This window comes from Eleginops maclovinus, chromosome 12 (genome assembly GCF_036324505.1).
Source record: "Eleginops maclovinus isolate JMC-PN-2008 ecotype Puerto Natales chromosome 12, JC_Emac_rtc_rv5, whole genome shotgun sequence".
Classification (NCBI taxonomy): Eukaryota; Metazoa; Chordata; class Actinopteri; order Perciformes; family Eleginopidae; genus Eleginops; species Eleginops maclovinus.
In genome coordinates, this window is record NC_086360.1 from 18,025,528 (window position 1) to 18,040,639 (window position 15,112).

Below are 15,112 nucleotides of genomic sequence, written 5' to 3' on the forward strand. Positions count from 1 at the left end.
CATAGCTGCGATTGGCCAGCCGTCGCAACACACCAGATAAGAAAGGTTTGACATCACAGGAGTGGTGACACTGTGCATGTCATGTTGTTTAAACTTTACCAACCCTGACACTGTCAGACAGAAAGACAGATTAGAGGAGAGGTTGTCTCCCACTCTCTTTCTTTATCTAATGTATCTTCAGGTAGGGCAGCAGTGATCAATATACACTCCCTGACACTCTGTACCTGAGGACCCTTCTTTACCTGCTGCTGAAAAACCCAGGAATCATGAATCGTGTCGCAGCTCTCATCACTTTTCTGACCTTTATGGTAAGTTGGCCTGGAATCTTTTCTTTTGGAATTGGCACCTATACTGTACACTTGTTTCAGTCCACTATGGAAGAGTATAAGGGCCAGGCATAAGGGGGGGTGGAAATGAAGGGAGAAGTTTGCTTTCGGCATTAGGAGGATAAAGTCCAGTATTCGCCGCTAGTGATTTGATTTATTCTCCAATGTTAACTGTTAACGCTTAGCATTTCAACGTTATTCTCAAAACTGCATTCCAACTTTATTCTCAACATTTCAGGTTTACATTTAGAGCTTATGCTAAAAAAACAATAATTTTTCTGATAACATTTTTCAAGACTTCAACTCTTTACTCAACGTTGCTAACTTATTATGGAGTTGCTAAGAAAAAGAAAAGTCCTCCACTTAGGTTAGGATATGATATTTGACCAGGATTGTAAAGTTGAGAAACACAAGTCATTTCTTTTTTAATTAAGACACTAAAATATAAACACTACCAAGTATAAGGAAATGTTGTATTCAACTGTTATCCAATGCAGGTAATCATAAAATGACGAGCTCTGAATGTGTTTAAACAGTAAAACACAGTAAAAGAGCAAGCAAAACTGATATTTGATGGTGTTAAATCTCTGCACCCAATGCAAAGGCTAGATAAGTCATTATTTAGCCTAATGCTTAACTAAATAAACACATTAGACATTGTGATGTCATGTGTTTTTATTTTGGCATTTAAAATCTTCCATACACCTGAAAGTTCTAACGTAATAGAAACATATATTAAATAATCAAATATAAACTGGTGAAAATCTTCTTAAGATGAATGAATGAATGCATTTCACCTCTAAAAATGTAGTATATTTCAACAAATGACATGTTTACATTGAGTCACAATGAGACACAATTTAGACAATGAGTCGATGTTCTGTCTTTAATACTAGTTTATTGTTTCTTACACAAGTAATGTTTTGATGTGTAATGTACTATAAGGATCATCATTTTCCAAATAGACCTTGAAAAAAAGAAAAAAAAACATTGTGTTAAGATGAAAACAATTCAGTAAAACTGCAGACCTTTAGACCGGCTTTTAAATTGGATGGGAAAGGTCTTTTAGAGAGGATCATATGGATAAGTAATTCATCATTTTACCAGTGTAAGTCGTTTTATTAAATAAATTACCAATATGTGAAGATGATTGTTAAAGACCTTTATTATGAACATTATATATCAATTTGTTACAGATTTCCCTGTAATATATTTGAACATGAACAGAGGTTAATGTTTTACATTTACATTCAAGCGTTAAATAGCTCACAGGGCAGGATACAGTAGCCTGCAGCACTAAAGTCATAAGTCTTTTATTTATTTAGTCTTTCTTTAACTTGTATTCATGGTAGTGTTTATATTAGTAATGTTGACAATAGTGTTTCATTTACACTCTAAGAAATGGAATATGGATACCGTTCCATTAATTGCCTTTCTTTATGTTGAAACTACTAAATGATATAAAAATGAGTTTTCTCCTCTTCTTTCCATTAACTCAATCCATTAACTCAAACTAGTGTCGTGCAACCGGTTCACATAACTAGATTTGATAAATGTGATTTCATTTCTATGAGTGTAGGTCCAAAGACTCCAAAATTGTGATATAACTGAAATACTCAGTGTCTTTAGGTCAAGTAACTATTTCCTTTACTTCCTTTTTCTCACTTGTGGTTTCTCCTCCTGTGATTATTTGTGACGACTCTTTCTTTTTATGCAGGTTCTTTCGGAGGCCCAACACGAGCCAGGCTATTGCTCTTTCTATGAGGAGTGTGGTCATAACCCATCAGTCGGAGGCACTCTCCTACCTCCCATCGTCCCCTGTCTCGACTACAGCCGAGCCAGAGCCCTCAGAGGGAAGCACTACATGAAACTCAAAGAGGTCTGTAGATCATGATAGTGTGGCACATTAAAACGTCTTAAAACAACTAGTTATATAAGTTGTTAAGCTGTGTACTTACATTCCCAAATGCTTCTGACATATTTTAATCAGAATCAGAATCTAGAAAAATCTGAAATGTTGATTGATGACTTATTTAGTTGCTTGAAATGGGGAAAAATCTTATTTGCGCATGCCTCAGCATCGTCATTGTGTAGTCATATTGACTTTTATACAAACAGCTTTTTAGATCTTGGTCACTAACTACATTTTTTTAATGGATGAAGGCAGATTTTAGTCACATAGACACATCTGGATCTTAAACAACCTTAGGCAACATTAGTGGCAGACGAACAGAAGCAGAGGAAGATTTTCAACATAAAACTGATTTATTCTCTGTTTTTAACATTTCTTTTTTATTAGAGTAAGCCACCTCTGTGGATAATTTGGCGTCCAGTAAAAACCTGAATAATTAAATATGATTTTATCCTAATCTGTAGAATCTAACTAAAAGCCCAAAACAGTACTGAGTAAAACGTGGTTGACTAGTTTTAAGTGTTCTTTGTGGATTCTTAAGTAGTTATTAAGAGGTATTGCCTTGACAATAAGTACTTGAGTCCCTCAGTTTATGAACATCACCTGTTCTTACTGCAGGTGTGTCCCGTTTTGGACCGTGGAGAGGGCAACACGTTTGCCTGCTGTTCCATGAAACAGCTTTCATCCCTGGAGATGAGTCTGACTTTGTCCAAGGCGGTGCTGGTCCGCTGCCCGTCCTGTGCTGAGAACTTCGCCCACCTGCACTGCATCAACACCTGCAGCCCCAACCAGAGTCAAACAGTGAAGGTCACAAAGGTCATGAACGTCACCAGCTCCAATACGACCAACGAGGTGGTGGTAGGTTACCAGGCGTTTCTCAGCACCACCTTCGCAGACGTCTCCTTCCAGTCATGCAAAAATGTCAGGATCCCTGCCACAGGAGGCTTCGCCATCGCCACCATGTGTGGTCGCTACGGCGCCAAGCTGTGCACCCCCCAGCGCTGGTATGACTTCCAGGGAGACTCCAGTAATGGCCTAGCTCCACTCGACATTGACTTCCAGCTGGTGCAACCTGGAGACACTGAGGGACTACCCGCGGGTGTGATTCCCTACGCTGGACGTGCTCTGAGGTGTAACGAGACCACGCCCTCCGGAGGTCAGGACTGCTCCTGCCAGGACTGCCAGGAGTCGTGCCCGAGGATGCCACCTATTGATCTGCCCCCCGGCCCCTTCAGGCTTCTGGGGACAGACGGCTTCCTTGTGATTGCTATCCTCCTACTCTGTTTCCTGTTGTTTTCCTTCATTTTCTACCTCTTGGTTGCTTACCTGGTGAGATCCAAGAAAAGAAAGGATGAAGAGAAAGGGAAGACGAAGGGGAAAGGCAAAGACCAGAACAGTAATGATGTGAATCAGCAGCTCATTGATCCGTCAGAGGTGACGTGCGCCGAAAAGAACAGCCTGGCTGCCCAAGCTTTCCTCAGCTTAAAGTTTCGATATTGGGGAACCCTCATGGCTACTTATCCTCTCACGGTTGGTTTCACCTAGTTTCACTTAAATCCTTGTTGAATACATACTGTAATAACAGACATTAAAGTAGACATAAGCTCTGTTGTTTCACTTTAAAAGTTAAAGACAATTTTACTTTTGCTGAACACAAACTTTGCTCAAAAGGCAATTACAGACTTTAAATGCAAAAAGTCAAGCAGAGTACAGCTGACAAGTATTGTCCCATTCTTCGACAAACAAAAACCTATGTACATCCTTTCAAATGCATAAAAAACAACAACTTGCAATTCTTCACGCTATTGTTTTGAGAAAAAGGGATGAAGAAGTTGTTTTTTAATTCATATTTTTTCTTCATTGAAGGTGCTTCTGCTGGCGGCTGCAGTTGTGGCTGTTTTCTCTGCAGGCCTGAAGGACATTGAGCTCACCACAGACCCCGTCGAGTTGTGGTCTGCCACAAACAGCCGCGCCCGGCAGGAGAAAGAGTTTCACGACACTTACTTCGACCCCTTCTTCAGGACCAACCAGCTGATCTTGACAGCGCCGGGCAGAAAAGGCCACATTTACGACTCGTTACTGTTTGGAAAGCAGAACTTCAGCGGGATTATATCCAAAGATCTCATCATTGAGCTGATGGGGCTACAATCACGAATCCAGGTAGAGACCCCAAATCAAAGCAGAAATTCACTGTTTACTTTAGACGCATTGATGTCTCTTCATTTAACTTTAATCATGTTCATATACCAGTACAAACATACCGAAATAATACGGACCTTACCCCAAATGAAACCCATCTCTAACCCCTCCCTTCATCCTCTGCAAGATTACACTCCAAAAGATAAGACAATATAATTAGGAGTCCCTTGCCCAGTGCTGTTGGGGTTTTTGGCACATTTGTGCCATTAGCTTTCACAGGTGTTTCTCCAAAGATAGTGGCCAGTGTTTTGGGCTCAAGAGGAGTATTATGTAGAACAGAAAGGCAATCAAACATGGATGATCAAACATTGCCTTGGGAGGGAAAAACCAGAACACATTTTGATTACTGCATCTAAACAGTTGGGTATATTTCAGCTATTCTGTCACTGACGCCTTTTCTTTGCCATTTTTAGAACATTGAGTTCTGGTCAGAGGACCTGAACCGCACTGCGAATCTGAAGGATGTCTGTTTTGCACCCCTGAACCCAAACAATGCCAGCCTGACGGACTGTGCAGTCAACAGCCTGCCACAGTACTTCCAGAACAGCCTGGACAACCTTAACGCCAAGGCCAACATGACGGAGCTGGGAGTGACCAAAGAGGTGGACTGGAGAGACCATCTGATCTACTGCCTCGGGTGAGCATGCATCAAAGTTATTAATCATACAGTCTTTGTATTTTGTAACTCTACTCTGACTTTTTTTACATGCTTTAATGTTTGAAAAAGTGCCTTATTTTTTTACTAATAATACTAATTCTGTCTCATAAAGCATAATAGGGCCCCTTTAAGATTCAAACTGCCTTTGCTCTGTAATTTAACATAACCTTTTCTTCTCTTCTCCCATCTCCTCTGAAGCTCTCCCCTGTCCTTCAAAGACATCACAGCTTTGGGTTTGAGCTGCATGGCGGATTACGGAGCTCCAGTCTTCTCCTTTCTGGCTGTGGGAGGCTACAAGAGTGAGTTACATTCAGCTCGTACAAAGGAAATATCTAAGGCAAATCAAGGAACACTTTAGCAAAAAGGCATTCAAAGCACTTTGCATTAACATTAAAAGCATCTATATAAGATGCAAATGTAACACACTAACAAAGGACATTCAAATACAATGAAAACACCATGAGAAAATAAAAACATGCTGAAACTAGACTAAGGCAATATAATTCTATATGGCTCTCAATAACAAGAAGATAATTATTTTATGAGTTAATAAAAGGCAACAGCAAACAGAAACCGAAGGGTGCGTCTACATGTTTCGTCGTGAGAGATAATCGGGATTTATAACCTAGAACCGTGCGAAAAAAGAGGGATTCATTAAACATGTTTTCCTGCTTTTCTCAGACGACGACTTTACTAAGGCTGAAGCTCTCATCATGACCTTCTCCCTCAATAACTACGCTCGTGACAACCCCAAGTACAAAGTGGCTATGCAGTGGGAGACAGAGTTTCTTAAAATTGTCCAGGATTACCAGAAGAGCCCGACTGCCAACTTCACCTTTGCATACATGGCAGAGGTACAGTACAATATGGAAACTCTCAAACATCCTGCTGAATTGTCTCTTCTTCGTCCATCCCATCATCATTTAATTAAAGTATTTAGCCCCTAACCCTTTTATTCTCTCTCCAGAGGTCTCTTGAGGATGAGATTAATCGAACAACATCAGAAGACATCCCCATATTCATGATCAGCTATGCTGTAATCTTTGTTTACATCGCTGTAGCGCTGGGGGAATACTCTTCATTGAAACGCATACTGGTAAGACTTTAAAGAGTAATTGCTATCTTTATTATACTGCCGTCATAATACTCAGCTTTGTTTTAGCCACTTGAGGTTAATAGGGCCCCCGATATGGTTCAGACCACTCAGAACATATTGGATGATTGCCTTCAGTTTTTGTTAAGGCATTCATTGTCACTAGGCATGAGTCCTTCAGACTTTCACACCAGGCTTTGATGATCCCTTGGCTTTTCCAATAGAACCACCATGAGGTTCACATTGGGGGTTTTAAGTTCATTTCTTTCACAACTACTGCATGAACTGCCTTGAGATTTATCAAGACTGAGTTCTTACCCCATGTTTGAAACCAATTTATGGGCTTTTGCGTGTAAAGTATTCCATTTCTAACCACCATTTTTAATAACGTGGCTTTCTTGCACATTGATGAATTTAAAATTGAATCACCACAAAAAAAGAGAAAGGCCCACAAGCTTAGTGGCAACTTGAAAGAAGGGTATTACTTATCCAATGGGTTTTCAAAGAGTACAAAAGAAATGCATGTATGCACTAATTTTGGTGGAAAAAGGTTATCGTCTTGTTAAGTTGTTGCTAGATAACATGAAATAAAACAAGGGGCATACAAGAACTCCCTGGAACCCAATGAGCCTCATCCATGAAAGTCAAATGGATTTGCCCTGTCTTATCACATGTATGATAAGGGGAAACCGTATATCTGCGTCAGCATTATGGTGCTAACCTACGCTGAAGCACGTAGGTTTATAGTCCATTATGTTATACAATACAGAAGACATGATACAGCAAAAGATATGGCTCTCGGGAGGTTCACTGAGTTTGTTCTGTATCTGGATCTTATCTCTGCATATTGTAGGTTGATTCCAAGTTTCTGGTGGGTCTGGGTGGGATCATGGTGGTCGGCTGCTCTGTCCTCGCCTCCATGGGCTTCTACTCCTGGATCGGCATCCCCTCCTCGCTAGTCATTCTGCAGGTGGTGCCTTTCCTGGTGCTCGCCGTTGGAGCCGACAACATCTTCATCTTTGTTCTAGAGTACCAGGTGTGTACATGTTTGTGTGCACCAAAATTGCAGATTTTGTAAGATATGACCTGTATCAAATGTTCTAGATATTTCTCCTCTGCCTTGCCTCGTAGAGAGATTTGCGGCTGCCTGGAGAGAAGAGAGAGGAGCAGATCGGTCGTGTCCTTGGAAACGTAGCTCCCAGCATGCTCCTGTGCAGTCTCTCCGAGTCTGTCTGCTTCTTCCTCGGTAGGAATCTTTGCAAAAAATATATGTCTGTGGAGAAGTTTTCATGTCTTTCGTCATATTTATGATGTCAGCATCTTAAATATGACCCTAACCCTAACCCTTGACCAAAATCCTCTTTTTGAATAAAGTGAAATATAAAATAGATTCATTAAAGCTTTTTTTAATGAATACAACTCTTTTTTTTAGGTATAATTTGTGGGGGTTTGAATACACTACATTCAACATTTCAACATGACAGCAAATGTTAAAACCGAATGAACAGACATGCAAAATATTTTCTATAAGTGTATATTGTTTTTGCTTCCCCAGGGGCTCTGTCCACCATGCCAGCGGTGAAGACCTTCGCTCTGTACGCGGCTCTCGCTGTGGTCATGGACTTCGTTCTCCAGATGACAGCCTTTGTGGCGCTGCTGTCCCTGGACGCCCGTCGCCAAGACAACAACCGCTGTGAACTGCTATGCTGTGTCACAGTATCAACAAAGCGTCCCAACAAGCCTAACGAGGGGTTCCTGCTCCCATTAATGAGGAAATACTACGCCCCTTTCCTCCTGCACAGCTTCACCAGGTTTATTGTGGTAAAGCTACATCCCCTTTAACTATCACAAGAATAATAATAAGTGAAATATGAGTTTAGAAATGACATAAACTAAAGTTAACTAAATAACACTAATCTCCAGGACTAATTTAACTGGACATTCTTGAATACATCAGTGGTAGTCAAAAAACCTCTGTCCTATTATCGTTTCAGATGGTGGTTTTCATCTTTGTGCTGTGTGGATCTGTATTCCTCATGTTTAATGTGACTGTGGGTCTGGATCAGGAGCTGGCTATGCCTCAGGTCAGTCAGCACCTCCATATGAATGTCAATTAGCAGCTGCACACTTCTTTTAATGTAAACTAACATTTAGTATTTTATTTTTTTGGTGCAGGGCTCTTACATGCTGGACTATTTCAAGTACCTGTACAAATACTTTGAAGTCGGAGTCCCTGTTTATTTCGTAACAAAGAAAGGCTATGACTTCACCGCTGTGAAAGGCATGAATGGAGTCTGCTCCAGCGTGGGCTGCGATCAGTTCTCACTCACGCAGAAGATCAACTACGCCACCAACCACCCTGAACTGTGAGTTTGGTCATTTTTATAATCTAGACAGGAGAAACTATATGTTTTAAGACAAGTTGTGCACTGCTGTTGTGGCTGCTGAGTCTAACTTTTTAGATGTGATGATCTATGATTCAGGAGTGTTTGGGCTTTTTTGCATCTCAGAAATAGATATGAGGCCATTATTTTACTACACTCTTGGATATAATTGACCAAAAGTAAGCATCACAAAAAGCTTCATTGGAATATTAAAACACAAAATGTAAACACTGCATCTCAGGGATTGTTAGCAAGGTAACAGTGATGTGTGTTTCTACCTCATGGCTGTTTTGGTGACATTCAAACGCACCTAGTCATTGAAATTATCAGGGCTGTCCATCACTAATGAAATTTAAACAAATCTTAGTTGAATTGATACAATTTTGTCGATTTATTTTAATTCTCGGTTTGTTTACATATATTAATGCAAAAGCTTCCCTTTAAAATGAGTGTTTACCAGAGATTTACTGATTAGTTGACTTGACTAATTGACCAAAAATATTTGGTAGACTCAGACACCTAAATATTTACCAAGGTCAGCCCTAGAAATGGTGTGTTTACATGTTACGCTTTATATTAATGTGAATTAGATTAGAAAAATAACTAGCTTTGTTAAATAGAGTTACCACGGTCCATTGGTGAGAATAGCTGCTCTGCCTTTGTCCTTCACATTAGTAATGTTACCGTGACACTTCCTTGAACCTGCTGGTATCGAGGTAGCAACCTCTAACATACTATCCAATCAGATCAGTTAATGGTTAACTCAGTTACATGAGCTTCACTGAGCAGATAAAGGCTGATCGTGCTATCAACAGCAAACACCCAGAACATCCCATATAATAACTACTGACTGTTTTATTCTAAATATTTGGTTAAAGTTATGACAGGGCTGATGATAATACTACTACTACTACTACTACTACTACTACTACTACTACTACTACTACTACTACTACTAATAATAATAATAATAATAATAATAATAATAATAATAATAATAATAATAATAATAATAATAAAGCTTTATTTATATAGCACTTTTCATACATAACATACAGCTCAAAGTGCTTTACAAAAAGGCATACATCACAAGTTGAAAACAAACAACAAGAACAGATGTTTAAGACCAATTCAGATACATGCAGCATAACAACACAGTATAACATCTTAACGGATTAAGAGATGTATTCTAGCAAAGGTTTGGTAATATAATAATAAACGATAAAAGACCAACTTAAAAGGTTAAAAAGGAATGTTGCTATTAAAACTGATGTATAAATAATACAAATTAAAACCCTTTAAGACCAATAAAACAATATAAAAGCAGGTAAACAATAAAGACTAAAAGACCATTTAAAAGGAGCGCGTTGCTAATAAAAGGATAATCTAAAAAACGTACTCTTTAGCTGTCGTTTAAACATGTCCACTTAGTTGGTCTCTCTGATATTTCCTGGGAGGGTGTTCCACAGTTTCGGAGCGTAGTGTACAAAAGTGGCCTCACCCATTTTATTATGGGGGACTTTAGGAATATTTAAAAAGCCAGCTGTGGAGGACCTCAGGGCTCGTTTAGGGACTTAAAAAGATAAAGACTCTGTGAGGTAAGCGGGTGCCAAGCCATTGAGAGCTTTAAAAACCAGTAAAATTATTTTTTAATCAATTCTAAAAGACACGTGCAGCCAATGTAGTGCAGCTAAAGCAGGAGTAATGTGCTCTCTCTGTCTGGTTTTGGTTAAAAGCCTGGTTGCTGAGCCCTCATTAAGTTACTGCCTTAGTTACTGTCTTAGTTACTGCCTTAGTTCCTGTCTTAGTTACCTTATATGTGAGTTAAAATGTAAGTCTGCATCTAGAATGACTCCCAGACTTGTGACTTGCGCTTTAATCTGATTTAGTTTACCTAACCTAGTCGAAAGCTCATCTCTTTTGCCTTTTGAAACCAACTAATAACATTTTGGTCTTGTTTTCGTTTCGTTTTTAAAGTGATTGCATGAGGTTAGGGTGCATCGGTGTCATTAGGTTCAACGGAAATGTACAATTGTGTGGCTAACTGGCTGATTGCTCATCATATAATCATCACACGCTGTGTCCCTATTTTGTTTTTTAAAGTCATAAAGAAAAGATTATGGTTTCTTACATTAATGGTTTTTCCCCGTTTCCCTAGATCCTACTTGGCAATACCTGCTAACTCCTGGGTGGATGACTTCATTGACTGGCTGAACCCGGGATCCAGATGTTGTCGCCTGTACGCCTTCGGTCCAAATGCTGGAAAGTTCTGTCCTGCAAGCGAATGTGAGAATAACCACATTAACAAACTATCTTTACATTGAATTTCCTTTTATGATGAAAGCCATTGCCCTTCTTTTATTAATACCTAATCTGCTTTTATGTGTCCACAGCTGCTCTTATCTGTCCCAAGAAGTGCATGTCTACCCCTCCAGATGGCGTCCTCAGGCCCACTAAGGAAGAATTCAACCGCTTCCTGCCGGACTTCCTGGGTAACAGACCTGACCTGAAGTGCCCCAAAGGGTGTGTAAACGATACATGTGCACACTTTAACACATCACAAAATGCAAAACCCTATCCTCACTGCTTATTATCTCTTTCAACAGAGGTCTTGGTGCCTATGATAAAGCCGTGGTGATGGATGAAAAGGGAGAAATTATAGGTAAGTCATTTAAAAGCCTCTATCCAAGATATATTATGTAGTTTGTTGTTTTGCTGAGTTACATTGTCCTCAATGTTTCTACACATTTTCAAACCTAGAAAAAGCATCTGGTCACATGACATGACAAGTACTGAAAAAAAAGAGACTTATCGAAAAAGAAACTGATGAATATGCATAACAATATTCATTTAAAGTATTACAAAAACACGAACATCCAAGATAAATAATAGTGCCCTCTTATTCCAGTGTAGTAATACAGTTCTGTATTATTTGGAGAACTAAGGTCATTATATTGGAGAACTAAGGTTTCTTACCAAACATATTAATAACAAATAGCAAAAACATTTTAGTCCTTAGTTTACTATACTAATACAATGCTGCCTTCATTAGGCATGACATGGAAAGTGTTAAAAATTCAATAAAAACAAGTGTTTTTTAATTAATATTTTCTTCCCTGTGTTCGCAAGCCTCTCGGTTCATGGCGTACCACACACCTTTAACCAACTCTCAGGGATTCACTGCTGCACTACAGATGTCCAGAGAGCTGGCACACAACATCACAATGGGCATGAGGCAAATCGAAGGCACCTCACCTGACTTTGAAGTATTTCCTTACACGTATGTACATTCATTTAACTCCATTTTACCTTGCTACTTCTACAAAAACAACTCTTTCTTATTTAGTGCCTCTACAGTGAGATGTTTATATGCTTAAATGTTCCAAAAGGTCTTTATTGTTCTCACACTGCCTGTGCTGCAGCACCTCTTTTCACCCTCTGTCTAAAAGCAGAGCCCAGTCTGCTCTGATTGGTTATCTGGCCAGCTCTGATATGATTGGTCAATAGCTAAGAGATATCCTACCCCTTGGGAGTCCAATGGAGGTGTTTCAGGCAGGGGGAGAGTGTGTGGGAGAGAAACTCCCTCTTGGATTTTAGCCCTTACAGACCATTTACATTCACTAAAACCTATACAGTACACTACAGGAAAGGGACCCCCCCCCCAAAAGCATAATTTTTCTTGTCTCCTTTCTCCAGGGTGACCAATGTATTTTATGAGCAGTACCTGACCATTGTGCCAGAGGGACTCTTTAACATCTCCTTGTGTCTGCTGCCGACCTTCGTGGTGTGCTGTCTGCTGCTGGGTCTGGATCTGCGCTCCGGCCTGCTCAACCTCATCACCATCATCATGATCACCGTGGACACTGTTGGTGTCATGACTCTGTGGGGCATACATTACAACGCAGTCGCCCTTATCAACCTGGTCACGGTAAGACAATTAAACATGCACTCCACTGATTTTACGTATGAAGGTATTTTTACTGGTAATGAGGAGTACTGATATAGTAATGATATTTTCTGTGATACTAAAGGGATTTATTTGACACAGTATGCTCAGTGGTTGAGCTGTGAGAACACAATTGCAATGTCAATATTTTCTCAGAGGTGTTCAATTTCGATAATCATTTTTTAATGTTTGAGGTTGGCTACTTTATGCAGGTGCAAAACTAAACTGCTATAATCTTCCTTTAGTATTTTTAATATGTCTTGTAGAAAATCTGTGATATTTCATTCGTTAGTAGGGCAAGATGTTTATAATACATATGATACATTTATATTCTCATGTCTTACTCTACGTGCCTACTTTCTCCGGGTTGTTTGCAGGCGGTGGGCATCTCGGTGGAGTTTGTGTCTCATATGACGAGATCCTTTGCACTCAGCACTAAACCAACACATGTAGAAAGAGCCAAGGAAGCTACAGCCAACATGGGCAGCGCGGTGAGTTAACCATAAGGCAAACCAGTGCAGACATTGTTAAATACAGTTGCTTTTTATAAATATATCTTTGTCTTTTTTAACCCTGTAGGTGTTTGCTGGTGTTGCTATGACCAACCTGCCAGGCATCCTCGTGCTGGCGTTTGCCAAAGCACAGCTCATCCAGATCTTCTTCTTCCGATTGAACTTAGTCATCACTCTTTTGGGGATGGCTCATGGACTCATATTCCTCCCTGTGCTGCTCAGCTACTTTGGTAAGTACTTTTCTAGGTGCTTGTTGGTGTATGCTACAAAGAGGTTTGAAGAGCTACATTGCAGTTTAACCAATTTACTTTGAATCAATTCTCGAGTAATGAATCTCTGAAAAAGGTATTTGCATTCATTATTGAAATTGCTCTTGTTCGGGTACCTGTGCAAAACAGTACGTATAATTGTCGACAATTTGAATCAATACTTGCAGGTAGCTTACTTTTCATAACTTATGAGTTGAAGTGCAATCATCAGATTTTTCTTTACATTTCTGAACATTCTTAAATCGTTTGATCAATCACTTGCAAAACAATTAATTGAACTGTCGAAATCTAGAGGTCAAGATACATGTTTAATTGACTTAGCGACTGAACACCAAATTGGCATTGTGAAAAAATATCTAAACATTTTGACCAGTAGGGCTAAACCAAAGTGAAGCAACTTTTCATTTCGGTGTCACAAAGATTTGAATTTTTGATGCAGGGAAAAAGAATTGTGGGTGAGTTTCAAGTTATTTCAGAGATGTGACTGTTGCACTTCAAATTAGGAAATGGGAATCTGTTTAATGAGCCAAAGAGATGTTGAGGAAATCAGAATACATTTTATTCACAACTTGGTTTTTTCTTTTCTCAGGACCTGGTGTAAATAAAGCCGTGCTGCTGCAGCTCCAGCAGGACAAAGCGAAGGCCGCCAAGGAGCTGGAGAGGAGAAACAATATGATGCACGTCTATGAGAACCTGAGTTTTGAAAGCAGTGAGATAAAACAGGACCCGGACTCAAACCCCACAAAGGACACCACCAGTCCTTCACAAATTGAAGAAAATCAAAAGGAGGAGAAAGAGGAGAGGATTGATAGCTTCTGAGCACCAATAAAAAAACAGTTTTTAAGCTCTGATGAGTAACTACCTGTGTACTGAACAAGGATGGACACATGTAAAAAGGACAGAGATAGCAAACAAGAAGTCATCTATTTGGCACCTTATGGAAACCATTCACTTTACGATGTACCTCAATCAGAAATGGACCGGTGGGACTGAAGACAAAACCACAGTTGTGCAATATTTCGAAGCCATGCAAGAGTGGAGTGATGCAATGAGAGAAGGCGAGATTCGTTTTTTTGATTGTGGAATTCTTTGTTGTAGTCGACAAATGTTCTTGAATAAGTCAGTTTGTACTTTTTGTATTAAATGTAATTATTTTGTATGTGTGAACACTTTACATTAGCACTGTTTCGAGGGATTTAAAGGAACACACACTCCATCTTTCCATGTTATAGTTTCTTCAATAGCAGCAGCATGGAGGCATTGCTGTAAAATCTGCAATCAGTAAAATAAATATTGAATGCGTTTAAACATTTAGATTACAGTTATTGTATTTATGGTACAAAGAAAAACACACTAGTTGCTGCGACATCGATAAAATGTCAGTGACTGAAAGCTATTGTGTGTACTTAAATATCTAAATAAATATGGTAATAATTTGTTCCATCTGTTGTTGCCCTTCCTGCACTTTAATGCAAAGGCAGATTTTTTTTCTTATCTTTTTTTGGTCTTTGCACATTTTTGTCTGGCAAACAGCACCTTTCTTTTTTCAAGAGGCTGCCTTCAAAGGGGCCCTTTTGTGCTTTTTGGTGTTTCCCGTTTCCTGTAGTGTGTTATACAGTATAGGGTATTGTAAATGGTCTGCAGAGTATAAAATCCCAAAGTTCCCTCGACAAGGAGTTGCTCTCCCACACACAGTGACATCACTACATAACACTTGAGCTTCTATTGACTAACACTCCAACACATTGTACATGATAGGCTAAGGGGTGCGACACCTTTAATCAGTTGACAAAACACAACAGAGTCGGCAAGC

The 15,112-nt window shown here is 39.5% G+C and overlaps 1 protein-coding gene across 1 annotated transcript; it reads left to right on the top strand.

Moving 5' to 3' along the window:
- Positions 1-72: 72 nt before the first annotated feature.
- On the top strand, positions 73-14,737 carry npc1l1 (NPC1-like 1). The gene is made up of 21 exons (XM_063896497.1): positions 73-308; positions 2,044-2,205; positions 2,857-3,768; positions 4,105-4,398; positions 4,851-5,074; positions 5,294-5,394; positions 5,777-5,949; positions 6,063-6,191; positions 7,042-7,224; positions 7,320-7,434; positions 7,744-8,009; positions 8,183-8,272; positions 8,364-8,554; positions 10,731-10,858; positions 10,966-11,095; positions 11,179-11,234; positions 11,702-11,852; positions 12,269-12,500; positions 12,896-13,009; positions 13,098-13,260; positions 13,889-14,737. Exons 1-21 carry the CDS (start codon positions 267-269, stop codon positions 14,116-14,118), a joined length of 4,086 nt encoding a protein of 1,361 aa, XP_063752567.1. The 5' UTR covers positions 73-266; the 3' UTR covers positions 14,119-14,737.
- Positions 14,738-15,112: the final 375 nt, after the last annotated feature.